The following is a 21,571-nucleotide window of genomic DNA, read 5'->3' on the forward strand; positions in this document are numbered from 1 at the left end:
TTCACGAGCATTTTATGCTTGATTGTGCTACCTTTGGAATCACGATATTCATTTTGAGACCAAAAGAATAAATTGTCGTTGTAAGACTGAACACAGTGAAAAGAGTCGCTCACTATAAGAGTAGTCACACAAGGATTAGCAAACTCCAGTGCGAGCACCAGAGCACGAAGCTCTGCCAACTGGGCAGAACAATCACCCAATGTCTGCGTGTGCACGACATCAGACCGAAATTCGCCATTCACGAAAGTACCAGCCACTATTGCGCAGGCCACTGAATATGCGTGCTTAGATCCCATAGCCGGTTGCGCCGAACCGTCAGTGTAAATGATACAATGGTATTCCTCAAGCGGGCGCAAGGACAGAGGAGCTGGATGAACAAATTCATACTGCAAATACTCCCGAGTCTGTAATGAGGCATCAAAGATGTAAGTGACATCCGGAGACGTCAAAGAGGTGGCCCATTGTATCCAATGCGGATGCAAAGCTTTAGAATTCGGTACACTGGCTTTCGTCACTGCATCTAGCGCAGGATACGGTGTGACAACCAACATGCATTTCCCCTGCAACAGCGCTCTCTTTTTCAGGATCGCCATCTGCGCTGCAGTCAAGACTTTTTAGACTGTGGAAAATCGCATTTCAGCCGAAGCGTACAAGTGTGATTTGTGAGCAATGGGGACTGTGTCGCCCTCATTGAACGTTAAGTACGTGAAACTCACTGCGCCAGGCACAATTCTTATTACCAGGTTTGTGTGGTTATCACGCGTCAGTAAGTATTTAGAAGCAAGAAGATCAGCCTGCAAAGATTGCAGGATAGCTGTGTGTTCTGGCAGCCAGCTCGATTTGGAAAAAGTAGGTTGTACCAAGGCATATAGTGGCTTGATACGCTGGGCATAATCGGGAATATAAGTACGCCCAAAATTCAAAAAACCCAGCAAAGATTGTAGTTTTTTCAGAGTTGTAGGAGCGCGCAAACATGCGCACTTCTCCAGGAAGTGAGGTGCTAAACCTTGACCTTCGTTGTTGAGCTCATAGGCCAAAAACAACACTGTATACTCTGCAATGTGTGATTTTGCAAAGTTGAATTTGTAACCACAGTCCGCAAACATGACAATGATGCGGTCAACGCAACACTGATGCGGTCATAATTCGTCATCTGTGAGATAAATATCATCAACATACGAGTACGCATCAGGGTCAATGCTCTCTAACAGAGAGACTACACGGGCGGCAAAGACACCTGGACTGTTTTTGTAGCCCATGGCTAATCTTTTAAACTGTTTCTGTTTGCCACCGGATGTAAAGACTGTCCATTGACTACTAATAGAGGACAGGTTATGGCTATAAAAGCCATTGGATATGTCAAGTGTGGTCTTAAACCTTTTTCTCACGAGACTATCAACGAGGGCAGAACTGTGGGTATTTTGTACCGTGCAGGTCCGACAATGAGAGTTCAAATGCCGGTAATCCTAAACTAGGCGGTACGACCCATCAGGTTTGGTTACAGTCAAAAGAGGATTATTCATGGGTGACACACATGTTTCAATTACACCTTGATATTCCAATTGTTCAAGGATTTCTGCGACGTGAGATCTAGCTTTGCAGCGCATGGGATATTGGGGTTGTGGCTGGGGCATAGACCGTAATGGAATCTCATGGCTTGGCGACAATTTATCCCACCCAACCGGAGTACGGTACAACGCCGGAGCAAGTACCTAAGCCCACTCTTCTGCAAAGTTCTGAGCTTGCTTTTTCGGCACAGTGTGTGCGAAAGATGGGAGGATTACCTCCTCCCCTCTGGGAGCTGCAAAAACAAAAGCCGGGGGCCAGTCTGCCTCTGCTAGCAGAATGTCATATGTAGAGGTCAGATTTTCCCCAAAAATCCCTTTTATGGTACGTTGTATGTCACCTTCAATTAAAAGGACTATGTCATATAGTCTGTCAGGGGGGGCCACTCTAGTGTCAGCAGTTTCTACAGTAATAAATGTGTCAGTTGCTGTCACCTTCAGATATGGACGCAGTGCTTGCCGCACTATTGTAACCTCCGCTACGCTGTCTAGCAGCGTTAGTGCCCATGTCAGGTTCCAAAGTTGCCTTCTCACTATCTGTGGCATACCTCGCTGTTAGTGCAGCAACCTTCTTTTTCTGAAACGGGAGTTTTTGACGTGTAAACTCTTCCTGCTTGCCTTTACCGTCAGTCTGGCGGGGTTGCTCACGTCCTTGTTGTGCACCCCGACCTTAGCCACGTTCTCCTCCACCGGACTGTGAGACCGATGTTTCCTGTGGAGAACGAGGAGAACGTTGTTCAGGAACCTGAAATCTATCAGGAGACCTAATTCTAGTGCGATCACGCAATTCATACGTGCGTTCAGAAGTCACATGTACTGGTGACGCAGGCCTAGACCCCTGTTTCTGTTGCTGCTTCCCATGTTTCTTAGTTTTCCAATTCTGTTTAGGAAAAGCTGGATGGTCGTCTTTAGTAGACGTAACCGTCTGACTTTGCGGTTGCGCTGTTGTTTTAGCAAAAGGCTTAACCCCTAAACTATTGCGGTCAATGGTCTTATAAGCCTCTGCAATAATTTTTGGTAACTGCCGGGATTTATCGATGTTGTCTACGAGGTGCAGGGCATTCGACACTTGAAAGTTAACCGCATCTCCCTTGACATTAGCAAGGATGAGATCAGCAACTACGTTGAACACACCGACAAGCCTCATTCCTAACTCGACTGCCGCCTCCGGACCGTGTTGATCTTGACCACGCTTGATCACGGAGGGCAGTACAGTCATAGACGGTGTGCCAAAGCACTTCGAGTAGACTGCTGCAAATACTTTACCCCAGTTCTGGCAATCATTAACCTTCGGGACTAAGGGCCTCATGTAGGTAGCCAAATACCGGTCGGTAACGGCCGATTTTCGGTAATTTTACCGTTACCGACCGGTATTTAGGCTTTTGGTATGTAGGGGGACAATTTCTGTATTCGGAATTTACCGAATCGGTAAAATTACCGATTCGGTAAATTCCGAATACAGAAATGAGATGTAGGGGGAGTGTGTGGGTGTTGTTATGAGTCGGTATTTACCACCAACTAATAGTTGGTGGTAAATAATGAATGGATGTGGAAATGCATTTCATAGCGCCTACAAGTGTGCAATGTGGCAGACATACATGCCCTTAGGGCATGTATGTGTGCCACATGTGCACACATGGCCGATTCAGGGGTGCAACAGGGTGTCAATGTGACACCCTGCCACCCTTGCATGTGTTCCCCCCCATTACCGAATCGGTATTTACCGATTCGGTAATGAGGCATACCTTCCCATCAATGGGAAGGTATGCCTCATTACCGAATCGGTAAATACCGATTCGGTAATTACCGAATTTTAACGAATCGGTAATTATTACCGACTCATTACCTACATAGCATTTACCACTTCATAAATACCGATTCGGTAAAATTCGGTATTTATGAAGTGGTAAATGCAAGCCCACCTACATATGGCCCTAAGACTTTCTGCAAACTAATGGTAAGCATCCTGTGTTTTTCCACAGGAGTAGAATTGGGAAATACTGCTTCCAGCTGGTCAAATTTCTCAGCAAGCCAATAAGGCATATCGTCCTTATTCTGGGGGCGCTTGCCCATTACCGAATTAACCATGACGGGACTAATAGTAATCCCGGCCGGGCCAGCTGGTTGCGCTGCAACTCCAGATGCCCCCACCTGGATATTGCGAGATACGTATTGCACTAAAGCCCTATGTGCCGTAATCAAGGCGGTATGGAGTTGACATAAGTCATCCACCGGGGCTTGCAAATAACGTGGATGTGGTGTAAACCCATCCAAGACTGGCCAAGTGGCCCCTGGGATGGACAAGGGTCCCAAACAAACCGGTGTAACGGTGTGGGGGAGGGCGCCATTGAACCAAATACGATGCTGCCAAGCAGAAATGGGAATCTCCTGTGTCCTATATGGCGTGTAATTAGCTGGGACTGCCGTAGGTGTGTATGTGTAAAACGTCTTATCATCCGCATTCACCTCTGGCAAAGTAACCCAAGAGTAAAACAGCTCATAGGGAAACAATGCATCGGCACTCACTACAAAAATAATAGACATCCCATCGTCAGGCACCCCGAACTGGGTCAAATGACGCCAGAGGGGTGCGCGACTATGCGCTGCATAGCAATCTCAGCCATAAGGACGCAGAGAAGAAAAACAATCTATATCAAACCGTAGCACAAAAAGGGTAGACGTTAAAACAAAACCTTTTAAATTGTCAAGCTTGAGAGAACCTATATATTAACTATTTAGGTAGGTAAACCGCCACTCCCGTCAATCGGGTGAGTGAGGGTGTTGTGGACAAATATAAGCACTACTAAGGCGTCTCAAACCAAAACGTTAGGTGCGCCATGTTGCGGGGATTCTGCTCATGCACAGAACTATGCACAGGAAACCAGGACCTCAGTGAATTGTGGTGTACTAAAAAACTCACCTCAGTACCCAGAACCCCTATCCATGTCTCATTCGTTCTCCGTATCACCTCGAAGCTACCAATGATTAGAAAACCCAGAACAAGCGACTTAGAGTACTCTCAGGAATGGTGGGAATCAGAAACACCTTTTCGTTATTATTCTCATATCAGTCCACAACAGGAGTAATCAGAGACACGGTAAAGTTTAAAATGTTTATTTCTAACTACGTGCTCTAAGGTGCAGTACTTTGGCTAATATAAGCAGGCAAATGGTTTAAAACAGAACCATCAGCATTGTTACAATACCATAGAAAATGAAGGGAGAAATCATATTACAAATGATAGTGGAAAACAAGTCCTATAAAAGATCAGCTTAGGTGAATCACATCACAGGATCAGCTCTGCTCTCTGTGTCTAGAAAGGTTTTCCCCAAGTGTTCGAATCATGCATGCAAAGTGCAATATTAAAGCACCCGAGTTTCAGATATTTGCAGCTGTGTGCGTGTTGTGTCTAGAGCTTGGGCCGATCAACCTGAATTCAACAGCATACATTGTTATTTGACCTTGACGGCTTTTGCACACAGTGTTCAGACTAAGGTCGCGGTGCACGTCTAGGGATGTGAACAACAGGTCGTTCTCATGTGAAGAACAAGCAAGCAATTTTACTAGTAACAGCTACCTATAGTGTCGTGTGCAAAAGCAGCAAAGCGGCAAGATGGCGTTTAGCTTCTAAAACGCTTATGCTAACATAGCAATGTGTGTACGTAAAACCCTGTCTCCACTACAGTACACTGTCAAGCTCCAGTGCCCTCGATCATCTATTTGTGTCTTAGGCCCTGGGACCACTTTATTACAGGCCAATCTTCAATCCTTGAGGGGGTAAGCCATCACTCTGAAGTTGGGGTCTCTGCATCCCCAGACCCGCATAACCACCCAACAGATGTGTCACCATCTGGCTAGCCTATGGACAATGGCCTCTGTCCCCCCATGCAGCCGGTGCGGGCTAGAAGGATGCCGGAGATAGAAATGCAGCCATCTCGGAGCCTGGCCGGCACTACCACCCTTCTGACCATGCAGTTGTTCTGTGGCATAAACCTTTCTTATGCTGATAGTGTATTCAAATCCATAATAAATCATTAGTCAGTTGTCCTCCTCTTCTTCTGTAGATCTTATACTTTCGAAGGTGAATAAATGTTACACATTTTAGACATTAGATAGATTTAGTCTTACATTGGCACTAGAAAAGACAACAATATTTTCCTAGACTGGCTGATAACACGTGGTTGACATTGAAACATCTATCTGTAACTAGAGAGTGCGGCAAGTATTAAAATAATAATTCAACAAATCAGCTTTGTTTTTGAAAGAGATCAATATTCAGTTTGTCAAAGAGAAAGTAACTTTACTCGCTTTAGAGAGTTACAAACTTTTATTCTGTAAGTTGCAAGGAAGCATCTTCGGCAACCATTCTAACATTTTACCAGCAATGCTCCCTTGACACAAGCTTCATAGTGCATTGTCAGTTTGTAAAGCCAGTTTACAGCAGCAAATTTTCCTAACATCTTTCTGTTGTAGCTTTTTGCAGTCTTAAGTTTATTTTTTGCTAATTTAAAATGTTACTTAGTATTTCAAATTGATGATACCTGATATAAAAGTAAGACACTGTTATGAATCTGTTCTCATTCCATTCATAAGGGCACTACTTAATTTGTCGAAATTCACACCAAGTAAACATTTTGACTGGACATAATTTGTTGAACATTTAAGGGTGAGATTATCAGGGATGTATTATGTTGTGTGGCCATAAGCTTGGCAAATCTAGGTGGTTTGGCGGGGCATCAAATAGTATTGACACCTTTTCTACTGCCTGCTGTAGAACAAAAAGTGGTGTTTTTGTTACTTTGATGAAAATTAGAGGGGATGTTATTGACTCGGTGTTAAGGATTAACTGTATTGGATTTATTTTATGAAGTCATTGGCTTTGGTCACAGCCATAAGAATGTTTGTTCTCAAGTTGTTTGTTTGTGAAGTTAATTATGCTGGTCAGGTGAACTTTCTGAAATATCTGCTGACCAGTGCTAAAGTGCAAGTGCTCCCTGAAAAAAGTGTATTGGTGATTGGTTTATCCATGACTGGCATATTTGATTTACTAATATATCCCTAGAACAGTGCACTGTGTGTGCCAAGGGCCTGTAAACCAAATGCTACGAGTGGGACTGCAGCATTGATTTTGCCACCCACATAAGTAGCCCTGTAAACATGTCTCAGACCTATCACTGCAGTGTCAACCATGTAAGTGCACCCACTTGCCAGGCCCAAACCTTCCCCTTTATTATATGTAAGGCATCCCTAAGGTGGGCCCAAGGTACCCCCATGGGCAGGGTGCAGTGTATTTAAAAAATAGGACATGTACTGGTGTGTTTTACTTGTCCTTGGAGTGAAATACTACTAATTTCATTTTGCACTACAGTAAGGCCTATCTCTTCCATACATTCGCATTGGAGCTGGGTTTTAACATCTTACAAGTGGCTCTTCCAATTGGAAGCTGATGGAGATTTGGAGTTTGGGGTCTCTGGACTCACAATTTAAAAATACATCTTTCGTAAAGTTGGTTTTTAGATTGCTTGTCTGAAAAGACCACTTTTAAAAAGTGGGCATTTTCTTGCTCAACTTTCCTATGCCTCTGCCAGTCTGTTGAATACACATCTGTGTTAGGAAGACAGTTCGGCTTTGTGTGCTTTTACTCTAGACAGTCGCACAAAGGAAGCTGAGGTGTGCCATGCATACCCTGATGGCCCATCACCAGGCTGATGATCCATCCTGAGCTAGAGTGATGGGACGAGTTGTCGTGGACTCCTGATTAGGGCAGTTCCTGTCCTCACACAAAGCTGTTGCCATCCCCTGTAGTGTGTCTGGGGACAGGGCAGGAAAAGGCATGGCCGTGTGCACTACAAAGACTTTCCTTTGAAGTTTGCCAACATCAGAGGCTGAAATTGGTATAAGTACTTGGTCACTGACACAATATACTCAGAACAATTCTGGGTTGAGGACATTCTGCCAGGAAGAAGAGCTGGATTGCTGTCAGGGGAAACTGCCACTTTGCTGGTTGCTTTGCTGGGTTGGCTTGCTGCTGCTGCGTCTGTCCTCGGAGTGAAAGGACTGGACTTTGCTTTCTACATCCTGCTTGCAAGGGTCTCCAATAGCTTGTGTGTGCTTGTCTCCTGTTAAGAAGTCTCAGGGCCATCAGAGACTTGCATCTTGCTAACAGCACCTGGACGTCTCTGCTGGGAGTCCTGATTGCCAAGTGGTGCCAAATCCAGTTCCTGGGCCCTTGGGATCGTGTAGTTGGTGCTGCAACCCAAGAAGAGCAACCCCGGCACTGTCCGCAATGCCGCAGCCTGCACGGGAGCTGAGGTCACTGCTCGTGAAGAGCACGATGCACCACCCCGACTCACACCGCAGCCTTGACGCCTGTTGATGCCAGCGCTTCAACCGCAGATTCGATAACTGACGTGTGTGAACTCCCAAACACATCGACACCGCACCGTTCTAAGTAACCTACTCTTCGTTGCCAATGCCGCATCACCCCACCTGCAACAGTAAGGGAATGACGCTTCATCTCCCCTGCTTAGCAGTAAGGAACCAACGACTCACCTCCCTTGTGGCAGTAAGGAACCAACGCTGCACCGGCTCCAGCGATGCCTCACCTCATCTCCTCGACACCATGCAACGTCTTTGTTTTCATTGTTTTCCACGGTAGTGTAACTGGGTTCCATGTGACTCCGCAGCCAGCCTGCGCTTCCTTGCGGTCGGCGCCAAACTGTTTGATTAGTACCCGTCACAACGTCGAGATAGCCCCAGTTGGAGCGATTTGTGTTCTTAGAGCTATACATTTTACTTAATCTTGCAAAAGTGATATTTTGACGTGTATGTTGGAGTTTTGTCGTCATGGGCTTGTTTTATTCAGATAAATATTGGCTATTTATCTAAACGTGTGTGTCTGTCTGTCAGTCTGTCTCACTTCCTTTGTGAGGACCGGTCCCCATAGTGTGTCTAGGTACTTTTGAGTGAGTGTATCAAAAAAACTAAAAGTGCAGTTAGATTTGCCTCGGTCGGCTTTATAACCTACCCTACTGTCAAAGTGTGTGTGGAGTTAGAATAGTAAATTCACAATTCATCACAGTCAATGGCTGGCCCTCATAATAAAAGGTATGTTATGGTGTTTTTTACACATTGCCTCTGAGATAATCCAGACTGCTGGTGCCAAGCTACCAAGGGGTTGAGCAGAGGTTATTTTAGCTGTGTGGCTCCCTTACCCCGGCTAGAAAGAGGGTCCCTATTTGGACGGGGTACAAACCACTGCCAACTAGAAACCCCATTTCTAACACTGGTGCTGCCGTCTTGAAGCAGGAGTGCTAAATGCTGGGTACGGTTACAGAGCCTAGATAGGGTTTTTTCAGATAAACAATATTTATTAACATTAAGGACTAGACCACATGACGCCAGTTCTTCTCAAGTATACCCTAATTAGTTCAGAGCAACCCGATAGCCTAGATAGGAGTTAGGTTCAAGGACACCAGTGTGTTTAATGATTTCGGTTATAAAGCTACATGATGAAAACAAAATGGAAAGGTAGGTGCCTGGACAGGTTGTGAGAGGGGGGGCTGTCAGGATTGGAGGTCTTTAGCCATATAACATAAAAGATAGTGATAGTCTTTGAAGTGCCTTTGGTTTGAGTTTTCTGCCAGGAATGAGCACTGTATGGTTTGATGGAGTGATAATAGAATTTGGGATAATTGAAAATTGTGGGATTTGAGCAAGGACTAAGGCGAGCAGTTCAAGACAGAAACTGTAATATATTACGTGATGTTGATTTACCTAATTGTTTCTGTTTTAAGACTTAGGCCTGAGGTTCAGGATAGTGGGGACTGATCCATAATTGGAGAGGTGATGGTACAGAATAGATTGATTTATTAATGGCAGAGTTATGGCTTTGTGAGATATGGAGAATTACAAAGGCATCTTGAACTCACTCGAAACACCTAAGTATATAAAGAGGGGAATATTTATGTCTGAGAATTTGGGTGGGATTTTGAGATGGTAGTGCCAAGGATAGCGAACAGTTGTAGAGGAGAGCTGAGGAGAGTTCTGAGACAGATGAGATGCAGGAGTTTACTCCTGCGAGTTTATAATGGGAGTGAGTGCCCGTGAGTGTTTGGTCTGAGAGAAGAGTATGCCTGGTGTGGTCTATGTACGACTTGGATGGTAATCTTTTTTATGTTTATTGTTTTAGCTTTTATTTCTTCTGGCAGTGTATCTCATACTACCACCAGCGTTTATGCATATGAATATATTCTCAGATTAGTACTAATTAAAGTAAGGTTAGTAAGGCGAAAGAAGATCCTTACAATGAAAATGGAATTTTACAGTGTGAATGCTTCCTGGATTCACATGCTGTGCATTACCCTGCCATCTAGTGGTTGGGTCTGGAAAAGTCTCCTTGACGTCTCTTTTTAGGTCTCGCTGCTCTGCGAGGCATTTAGTAAGGGCTTTTAAACCCTGAACACACGCTTGTGCATGTGTTTTTTTTTGTATCACCCGGAATTGGCCTTTGCGTGCGTCTTTCTAAGAAAGACAGCACGCAATTGGTCCAAGGCGGGTGCATGTCCTACCTTCTCTGTCCCCTGGCCTAGGGTGCTCGAGAGCAAGCAGCAGAGCCATCTGTTTCCAATTATCTAATTGGAAACAGATGACAGTCAGCGCTGGTCATCTTGTTTTTTTGGGTTACTTGAAGGTATGGCAGGCATTCAACCTCTTCTCTGCGAAGCCGTCCGTTGCTGCGCACATTTTCTGCACAGATTGATTTATCACTTTCTTACTGCCAGAGCCTTTCTTCTCAGTATGTGGTAGGAGGACCCCCACCCAATACCACTCCGTGCCACATAATTATATATTACATAATCACACTGCACTCCATGCAACATACACTCCAAATAATACCACTAAGTACCACATAATTACACTCTACTCAATCCAACATAAATACACTCCACATAATACCACTCAGTGCCATATAATTACACACCACATACTTAAGCTCTACTCAATGCAACATAAATACACTCCACATAATTCTACTCAGTGCCACATAATGATATGCTACATAATTACACTGCACTCAATGCAACATACACTCCAAATACCACTCAGTGCCACATAATTACACGCCACATAAATACACTCTACTGAATGCAACATACACTCCACAAAATACCATTCAGTGCCACATAACTATATGCTACATAATTACACTGTGCTCAGTGCAACATACACTCCAAATAATACCACTCAGTGCCACATAATTACACGTCACATAATTACACTCTACTGAATGCAACATACACTCCACACAATGCCACTCAGTGCCACATAATTATAAGCTACATAATTACACTGCACTCAATGCAACATACACTCCGAATACCACTCAGTGCCACATAATTACACACCACATAATTACACTCTGCTGAATGCAACATACACTCCACACAATAGCACTCAGTGCCAGATAATTATATGCTACATAATTAATCTGCAATCAATGCAGCATACACTCCAAATAATACCACTCAGTGCAACATAGTTACAGGCCACATAATTACAACATACACTCCCCATAATACCACTCAGTACCACATAATTACACTCTACTCAATGCAACATAAATACACTCCACATAATACCACACAGTGCCACTTAATTATATGCTACATAATTACACTGCACTTAATGCAACATACACTCCAAATACCACTCAGTGCCACATAATTACACCCCACATAATTACACTCTACTGAATGCAACATACACTCCAAACAATACCACTCAGTGCCACATAATTATATGCTACATAATTACACTGCACTCAATGCAACATACACTCTGGATAATAACACTCAGTGCCACATAATTACACGCCACATAATTAAACACTACTCAATGCAACATAAATGCACTCCACATAATACCACTCAGTGCCATATTACACGCCACATACTTACACTCTACTCAATGCAGCATAAGTACACTCCACATAATACCACACAGTGCGACATAACTATATGCTACATAATTACACTGCACTCAATGCAACATACACTCCAAATACCACTCAGTGCCACATAATTACACACCCCATAATTAGACTCTACTGAATGCAACATACACTCCACACTATACCACTCAGTGCCACATAATTATATGATACATAATTACACTGCACTCAATGCAGCATACACTCTACACAATACCACTCAGTGCCACATAATTATGTGCTACATAATTACACTGCACTCAATGCAACATATAATGCTCCATATAATACCACTCAGTGTCACATAATTACATGCCACATATTTATACTCTACTCAATGCAACATAAATACACAACATAATACCATTCAATACCACATAATTATACGTCACATAATTACACTACATTCAATGCAACATAAATACACTCCACATAATACCACACAGTGCCACATAATTATATGCTACATAATTACACTGCATTCAATGCAATATACATTCCAAATACCGCTGTGCCACATAATTACACTCTACTGAATGCAACATACACTCCATACAATACCACTCAGTGCCACATAATTCTTTGCTACATAATTATACTGCACTCAATGCAATATACACTCCAAATAATACCACTCAGTGCCACATAATTACACGCAACATAATTACACTCTACTGAATACAACATACTCTCCCCATAATACCACTCAGTGCCACATAATCACACGTCATAATTACACTATTCAATGCAACATAAATACACTCCACCGAATACCGCTCAGTGTGACATAATTACACGCCACATAATTACACTCTACTCCATGCAACAAATACACCCCACATACCACTCAGTACCACATAATTACACTCTACTCAATGCAACATAAATACACTCCACATATTACCACTCAGTGCCACATAATTACAGGCCACATAATAACACTCTACTCAATGCAACATAAATACACACCATATAATACCACGCAGTGCCACATAATTACATGCCACATATTGACACTACACTCAATGCAACATAGACTCAACATAATACCACTCAGTACCACATAATTACATGTCACATAATTACTCTATTCAATGCAACATAAATACACTCCACATAATACCACTGTGGCACATAAATAGACGCCACATAATTACACTCTACTCAATGCAACATAAATACACCCCACAAAATACCACTCAGTGCGACATGGTTACACGCCACATAATTACACTCTACTCAATGCAACATAAATACACTCTACATAATACCACTGTGGCACATAATTAGAAGCCACATAATTACACTCTACTCAATGCAACATAAATACACTCCACATAAATGAACTCTATACCACATACCAGCAATCAACATAAATGCATTCCACACCATGACACAATTTCGCTAAACATAATTTCACTCAACACCACAGTCCCAGGCCACACAATACAACTCTACACATTTCCAAAATTCCAACCATTTAATTACACACCAAACAACATATTTCAAATCCACAACTCCACAATCCACAACGTACTTCCAATCCACGCCATATAGTGTCACCACCTGAGCACCAAACATCATTCACCACCACCATTTTGCATCAGCGCACCACCAAAGCATCACGTCAGTCTGCCCTTGGAATCTGGCATCTGTTGATTTTCCCCTAGTGTCCGTCCGCTGCTCGTCTTCAAATTAAATTACTGTTATCCAACCTCCACTCCCCCATTATTTATGTCCCGCTCCCCCATAACCAAAAAAATTATAACAAACAAGCATGAGAACAGGCAGGAAGACGTTGCCAGCAGTGCAAGTACAAAAAAACTAGAAGACATTTTTTATGTTAAAATCTTTTTTAATCAGGTTTTTCAGTTGTATATAATGTCGTCTTTGTTTGTATAAAGGTAACAAAAATGCTTAACACTTTTTATTATAACTTTTCAACATAATGCACAGCAGCCCCAATGCTCTACAACATAGCCAAAAGTTCTGGCTAAACACGTAAGGTCCCAAAGTCAAGACCTATTGGCTATGCCAATGCTTGGTTTTTTTTGGTGGGAGTCATCTCCTAGTGTGACATCAGACGTATACCCTGGAAATCCCTCAGCGCAGTCACCATCTTCAGTTTCTTCTTTCTTCTTCTGGATGGCAGTATTCTTTTGAGTTGAGTTGGTAAATACACCTCTACTAGTAGATATAGGTGGGTCCCATGTGAATCCAGAAAATACTTCAAGCTGCAAAACTACTACCGATATGTAACTTTTCTGTTTTGCAGCGTGAATATTTTCTAGATTCACATGCTGTGCATTGATTACAGAGCGGTTTTCCTTCATGTGAGTTGGTTGGGTTGTTTGGAGTGCAAACAAATTTTTCAGTACTCTTTGTCCCACTTCTGCTTCTCTGGTGATCTGAATGTGACCATTGTGTGACCTAGAAACATTCTGTATTCTATATCTAAAGTTGCATTCTGGCTTTCGGTCACTGTTCTCTTTACAATTATACAGGCAATGGAGGTGTCTTCGCAAAGAACTGAAGAGGAAAGATCCAGTCAAGACAATGTAGATGAAGAAGTAAGTCAGAATACCTGTGTTGATACTTGATTCCTAAATAGAAAGAGTTAAGTGTTTTACTAGTATACATTTCCGATTAACTCCATCACTTTAAAGAAATAAACTTTTATAAATTACTCAGTGACAAATGCATATTTGTTGTATCTATCGTTACAGATATTGTCATCACACTCAGTTTAAAGTGGAAAAAATAGCATATGAAAATATGCAATTTTTACACTTGCATAAAAGTCTACACTTGTTTACAGCTCTCTCCTCTGCCCAATAATGTTGTGAAGCAAGTTCCAAATATGCTTGGCCCAAGAAAAAGAAACTGGACATTCTGTGCCCTGTGCCTGGGAAAATGTATCCATTGAACCTTTTCTGTTTTTTAGTCTTGTCTTGCATCCTGTTCTTGTGCAAATGCAATGACATGATTCACTTAGCTGACATGCTAGCATTAACTGTGTCACTGGCCATCACTGATCAGACTCCTATTAGAAACATTACTATGGTCAAAAAATTGGTTACAGCTTGTAAAAAAAGGATGCTACATAAGCCACTGAATGATCTTTTGGTTGTTTAGAGTAAAGCAGTTTCTGAATACATGGTCAGATTAGCCAAAAAGTGCATGTGGCTGGGTTGAATTTTCTCAATTCCAAAACACCTCAAAATATTACGCTGTAAATAACTGGTTCGCTTCACGTCTAGTCTGTTTGGTACTGAGCTGGTCCTTCTTGCTGCATACCAAAGTGTGAACATTCTTCTTCCAAATATCACAAGAACACAAATTAGTCTAGAAAAATAAATATATGTGACAGAGTCCTGGTATTTGTATGTTACCATTTCCTCCCCAACTTAGATGTATGCCTTGATCCAATTTCTTAAAATGGACATAATATCACTGTGCTCCGGTAATACCTGGCAGTTACAAGCAGAACAAGAACTGTGGTTTTAGTCTTCATTCTGGTTCTGTAGCGCATGCTGTAGGAAAGTGCCTCTTTTTGACATGGTCACCTCCACCTTTTGCCTAGTATTCGATGCAATTTTGACTGGAAGTGCAACTGTTTCCCCCAATTGGCAATACCTTTAGCACCCCTGTAAGTCCCTTGTAAATGGTACCCCAGGTACCTGGGGCAGGGGTACTAAGGAGGGTTGCTAAGTGCTGCAGCATGTATTGTGCCACCCTAAGGGACCCCTCACCTAACTCATACAGACTGCAGGCTGTGTGTCTTGGTGCAGACAAAAATGAAAACACAACATGGCACACATCCCTGTGTGCCATGTCTGCAGACACTGCATGCAGAATCGGTAAGTCACCCCAACAGCAGGTCTTACAGCCCTAAGGCAGGGTGCACTATACTACATGTGTGGACATATAAGCATGAGCAGATATGCGCCGGTGCTGGCCAGTTCAATTACCGCCAGTACAAGTGACGAGGGAGCCATTTTAAATGCATGTACTGGACACTGGTGAAAAATGAGTTCCCCAGCTGCCTGATGGCTTCACTGAAACCTAAGATGTTTGGTATCAAACATCTTGTATTAATAAATCCACACAAATTCCAATGATGGATTTATTGATACATGCACCCAGAGGGCACCTTAGAGGTGCCCCCTGAAAATCTTCCAACTAATAGTTTGCTAGCTGACTGGTTGTAGTAAGGAGCCAAGGAGACTTCATGGAGAATGACAACGTGGTATAGTAAAACCACTCTTGGGGGCTAAGTGAGTCCCTCTGGCCGCAGAAGCGCTACTGCGGACACACCGGAGACAGTCCTGCAACTGAACATAGAGTTTGTTTATGCCAGCAAAGACTTGGTTGATGGCCAGAGGGACTCACTTAGCCCCCAAAGAGTAGTTTTACTATACCACGTTGTCATTCTTCATGATGGATTTATGACTTATACACCCAAGATCCACACTTAAGAAAACAATTCTGGAATACACTAAATCTTAGACACAGTAATCACTGTTGCCCTATACTGTGCAAATATCACTGGACTATTGGAACCCATTCCGGGTCGGAAATACAACCGGAACTGAGGATCCATACAAAGAGATTAGTGCCCTGAAGAAGTCGCTGCGCACAACAATTAAGCGCAACGAAACACGTGTTGGCTAAGGATCTCATGATTAAACTGAAGTAACTGTTTCAACGGAGGAACAAGAGTGTTGTTTATTATTGTCAATGATACATAATATATACTGTCAGTGTGTGCAAGGGACTGTTGTTGTTTAGTTATTTTTATATAACCTTGTGTGGAGTCTCTTTTGTGGTGTGCCTAGTGTGTCACTGGTGTGTGTGTTGTGCAGACGCTTTACACATTGCCTCTGGGATAAGACTTACTGCTCTGCCAAGCTACCAAGGGGGTGAGCAGGGTTATTTTGGGCGTGTAACTCTTTTACCCTGACTAGAGTGGTGGGTTCTACCTGGCTTGGGTGCATACCCAGCCAACCAGAAACTCCATTTCTTACACTTGTTTTTTAACATTTTACTAATTATGCCATGACAGTATCTTCTTCTTGATCCTGGCTTGAACCTTTGTTGTCTCTAATTTTGAAGGAGCAGATTACAATGACTAGTGGATGTTAATAATTAAAGTAGGAAATAGCTGGACAGGCGAAAATGGTTGCCATTATGGTAGTTCTGTTCCTCCAAATATACAATCTCCTGTTGTGCAAGCCCACTCTCTATCTTGTACTCCACTCATGATATTTGTGCTGTCCTCCACCTGCTACTGGAAAATAAGGATGGAAGACATGGTACTCGCTAGTTAAAGCGCTAGCAGTGATCCAACATTAAGCTATCTCCACAATTTGTTTTTTATTCAAATAGCTGACGCGAACAAGTAGTTGACACAAATTGGCATTACATAAGAACCTATAAATTAAGTGTATAACAAAATCATCATAAAGGCGACTCTCATATTTATTTGGCTTTAATTTATTGTGTACTGCTTCGAGAAATGTCCTCCTTAACACAATTAGTGTTGCAGATCTGCATCTCTCTTCCACCTGAAAATTGCTTGGGGACATGTACATTGTATTGTTACAGTATTTTGACAATTGCCACCGACTTGTGACCTATACGCCAGCAGCCATACCTTTTTATGCCAGACATTTCTTTAAGAACAAATATATATATATATATGTTCGAGGCATATGAGCTGCAGATCACACACTAAGGATAAGATCGCTATCTGGTGTTGGGCTCGGATGATTGCAGGTTGTTGTTGTCTTCGGAAGAAGTCTTTGGTCACGAGATTGGTGACTCCTCCCCTGGACAACAGTGCGCATGGGCATCCACTCCATCCTCAGATTGTTTTTTTCCGCCATTGGGTTCGGATGAACTTTTTTCCGCTCAGCAGAAAACTTATAGCAATCACTACAACTCTCAAAATTTGAAAACTCGACGTCGAAAACCATATCGGCCCAGACGCGGCTGATGGAAAGGACACCTTTTAAAAAATGTCCCCAATGTGGAGCAAAGTTCCCTCATAGCGATCACCACGAGGTCTGTAATTTGTGCCTTTCACCAGACCACAACGAATCCAGCTGTCCAGCCTGCGCCGCATTCCGTTAGAAGAAAACTATCCGGGACCGAAGAGCTCGACGCCATATCATGGCCAAGCCGGTTCCGGAACCAGAAGACATCTTTGCACAGGATGTCCCTGACGATGACTCCGAAGATCTCCAGATCGTGTCCGAGGCCGACGATTCAGATCCGGGGCAGCCTGTGAGTACCAGCCCCCCTACCCCAACACCACCCAAAAAGACATTGGTCAAGACTCTGCCAGCTGGGCCCAGTCGCGATCCAAAAACATCTTCAGAAGCCCCGCCCTCGGGCCCGGCTCCGAAGAAAAGTAAGCCTGCAGGTGGCTCGGGCTCGAGCAAACCTCATGTCATTGTGCCTATAATACCTTTGGCAACGAAGCAGGATCCGAGACCGAAATCTCCATCGGCCCCGAAACGTCACTCGGCACCGACATCTCCACCGGCACGAAACGTTCTTCGGCGCCGAGGTCTCCACTGACACCAAAAGGCTCGTCGGCACTGAAAGGCTCGTCGGCACTGAAAGGCTCGTCGGCACTGAAAGGCTCGTCGGCACTGAAAGGCTCGTCGGCACTGAAAGGCTCGTCGGCACCGAAAGGCTCGTCGGCACCGAAAGGTCCTTCGGCACCGAAAGGTTCTTCGGCACCGAAAAATCCACCGGAACCGAAAAGTTCTTCGGCACCCAAAACATCCTCGGTGCCAAAACAAGTCCATAAAGAACCAAAAAAGTCAGCGCCAAAGCCGCCTTCGGACAGTGAGGAACTCTTTCGGCCTGATCCAAAGCAAAAACGGATTTACATAAATCCGAAAACTGGACATGTCACAGAGGTGCCCTACAAGAAAAGGAAGCTGGACACAACACCTCCTCCAGCACCTCCAAAGAAGAAGGACTGTGCCACTTCACCCATATGTCCTTCCTGTCCTACATTACCTCCTATTCCATCCCCCCCACCCCCACCGCCTTCACCTCTACCATCTCCTTCTCACACACCACCTCCACAGGATGATGATGATTTAGGTGGAGGGGGAGACCCAGATTTCTTTACTTAGCCCACTGATCCTACTGATCCCTTTACACTCCCGGACACAGCACCAGTAGATGACCGGACTTACCCTATGCCTGATATGCCTGACCCCACTCCATACCCCTCAAACCCTCCCCTCCTGATGACCATTTAGGGTTCGGTCAGCTTATAAACCGAGCAGCATCGTTTCATGGTGTCACCATGCACACCGACACTCCTGAGGAGGATTTTCTACTCAACACTTTTGAGCAGTCCCAGAAAACAGTCCACATTCTACCCATGATTAAGGGAGTGATAAAGCATGCCAATGAGGTTTTTAAAGACCCTGTCAGGGCCAGGGTTCTCAACCCCAGAATAGAAAAAAAATATAGACCGGCGCCACAAGATCCTGCGTACATCAAGGCGCAACTCCCCCTAGACTCACTAGTCGTATCAAATACCAGAAAACGGGCGAACTCCCAAACAACCGGAGACACGCCACCCCCAGACAAAGAGTCTAAACTCCTGGAGGCTTCCGGCAAAAGGGTTGCCGCTCAAGCGGCTAACCACTGGCGTATCGCAAATACACAAGCCCTATTGGCTCGTTATGATAGAGCCCATTATGATCAACTAGAGGATCTCTTGCAACACCTGCCTGAACCATTCAAAACACAGGCCACTGACCTCATCCAAGAGGGCAAACTAATATCCAATGCCTCCATTAAATGTGCATTAGACGCAGTGGACACTGCCTCTAGGGCAGTCAACACAAGCGTATTGCTTAGACGCCACGCATGGCTGCGCATTTCCGGCTTCAAGCCGGAAGTCCAAACCACCATTCTTGCTCAACCCTTTAATCAGGAGCAACTATTCGGCCCTGCAGTAGACACTGCCCTAGAAAAAATGAAGAAAGATAATGAGACTGCCAAATCTATGGGAGCATCGCAGTCTACTCAACCCAGAGGCTCCTTTCGTCGCTCCTTTTATAGAGGAGCTTCCAAAAATGTGGGAACAGACAACTCTTCCACCTTCAAAGCATCAGGTCAAACATCCCCTAACAGAGGATATTTTAGAGGAGGTTATCGGGGAAACAATACTAAAGGCCGAGGACGGGGCAACAACAACAACACTCGCACCTCTACAGCCACCAAACAGTGACTTGCCACCACTCCCCCCATACCATTCCACTCCGGTCGGGGGCAGACTTCAACAGTTCCTACCTGTCTGGAATACCATCACTACAGACAGGTGGGTAAGACAAATTATCCAATCTGGCTACTGCCTCGAACTCATAAACCCACCCCCAAACATACCACCCAGGCACCGTCCCATGACGTCTCACCACCTCACGCTCCTCAAACAAGAAATACAGTCTTTGCTTCAAAAACACGCAATAGAACCTGTTCCACTACAACATCAGGGCACAGGAGTATATTCCCTATACTTCCTCATTCCCAAAAAGGACAAAACCTTAAGACCCATACTGGACCTCAGACTACTAAACCAGTACATACAATCGGATCATTTCCACATGATCACTCTCCAACAGGTCCTTCCATTACTTCAACAAGGAGACTTCCTTGCCACATTAGACCTCAAGGACGCATATTTTCACATCCCTATGCATCCCGCTCACAGGAAGTAGCTACGATTCGTGGTAGACGGTCAGCACTATCAGTTTACAGTTCTCCCATTCGGAGTAACAACTGCACCCAGGGTGTTCACCAAATGCTTGGCAGTTGTGGCAGCATATCTCAGGAGACAAGAAATCCATGTCTTCCCCTATCTGGACGATTGGCTCATAAAAGCCAATACTCTAGACAAATGCGTTCTCCACACTCACCGCACTATTCAAACCCTACACAACTTGGGATTTACCATCAACTATCCCAAATCTCAACTACAACCCTCCCAAGTACAACAATACCTGGGAGCCACCATAGACACAGCCAAAGCCGTAGCTTATCCCAGCATAGCCAGGATAGCCAACATACAAAGTCTCATCAAAAAATTTCAAACACAACACTCTCTCCCCGCAAGAGTGTTCATGCAACTCTTAGGCATGATGGCGTCCTGCATCTCCATAGTACCCTACGCACGCCTTCAAATGCGTCCCTTACAGGAATGTCTAGCACAACAGTGGAATCAGGCCCACAGACAACTTACCGATCTGGTGTTGGTGGACAGCCGCTCACTTCACTCACTGAAGTGGTGGAACACCATCAACCTGTCCAAAGGGCGGCCGTTCTTGGAGCCCCTTCCACAAGTTGTGCTGACCACCGACGCATCTCTCACGGGGTGGGGAGCCCACCTCCTTCAACACACCACTCAGGGAAGGTGGACCACTCAACAAAAACAGCTCCACATCAATCACCTAGAACTTTCTAGCGGTGTTCCTAGCACTGAAATCCTTCCAAGTGCATCTACAAAACAAAACTGTCCTCATCCGCACGGACAACATGACCACAATGTATTACATACAGAAACAAGGAGGGACACATTCTCTACAACTGTCCCAACTGGCGCAACAAATTTGGAGATGGGCAATTTCCCGAAACATCTACCTGCTAGCAGAACACCTCCCAGGGGTTCTGAACCAGGTGGCCGACCTCTTAAGTCGCCACACACAGCAGATGCACGAATGGGAACTACACCCCAAAGTCTTACTCCCATTCTTCCAAAAGTGGGGACAACCAGACATAGACCTGTTCGCCACACAAGAAAACACAAAATGCCCAACCTTCGCCGCCAGGTTCCCACACCCACGGTCAAAGGGCAATGCAATATGGATGAACTGGTCAGGCAGATTTGCGTACGCTTTTCCGCCTCTCCCACTCATTCCATTTGTGGTACGCAAACTGAAACAACAGTCGCTGACACTCATCCTAGTGGCTCCCACTTGGGCAC

At 44.3% G+C, this 21,571-nt stretch overlaps 1 protein-coding gene across 2 annotated transcripts in view; it reads left to right on the forward strand.

The window, feature by feature from the left end:
• RIOK1 (RIO kinase 1) overlaps nt 1-21,571 on the forward strand; it is a 219,907-nt gene that overhangs the window by 174,844 nt on the left and 23,492 nt on the right. For both annotated transcript variants that reach the window (XM_085607225.1, XM_085607226.1), the window contains exon 13: nt 14,061-14,126. In XM_085607225.1, coding sequence (XP_085463351.1) covers nt 14,061-14,126 — 66 coding nt within the window. The remainder of the gene's footprint in view (nt 1-14,060; nt 14,127-21,571) is intronic.

The sequence above is a fragment of the Triturus cristatus genome, chromosome 5_2 (assembly GCF_964204655.1).
Source record: "Triturus cristatus chromosome 5_2, aTriCri1.1, whole genome shotgun sequence".
NCBI lineage: Eukaryota > Metazoa > Chordata > Amphibia > Caudata > Salamandridae > Triturus > Triturus cristatus.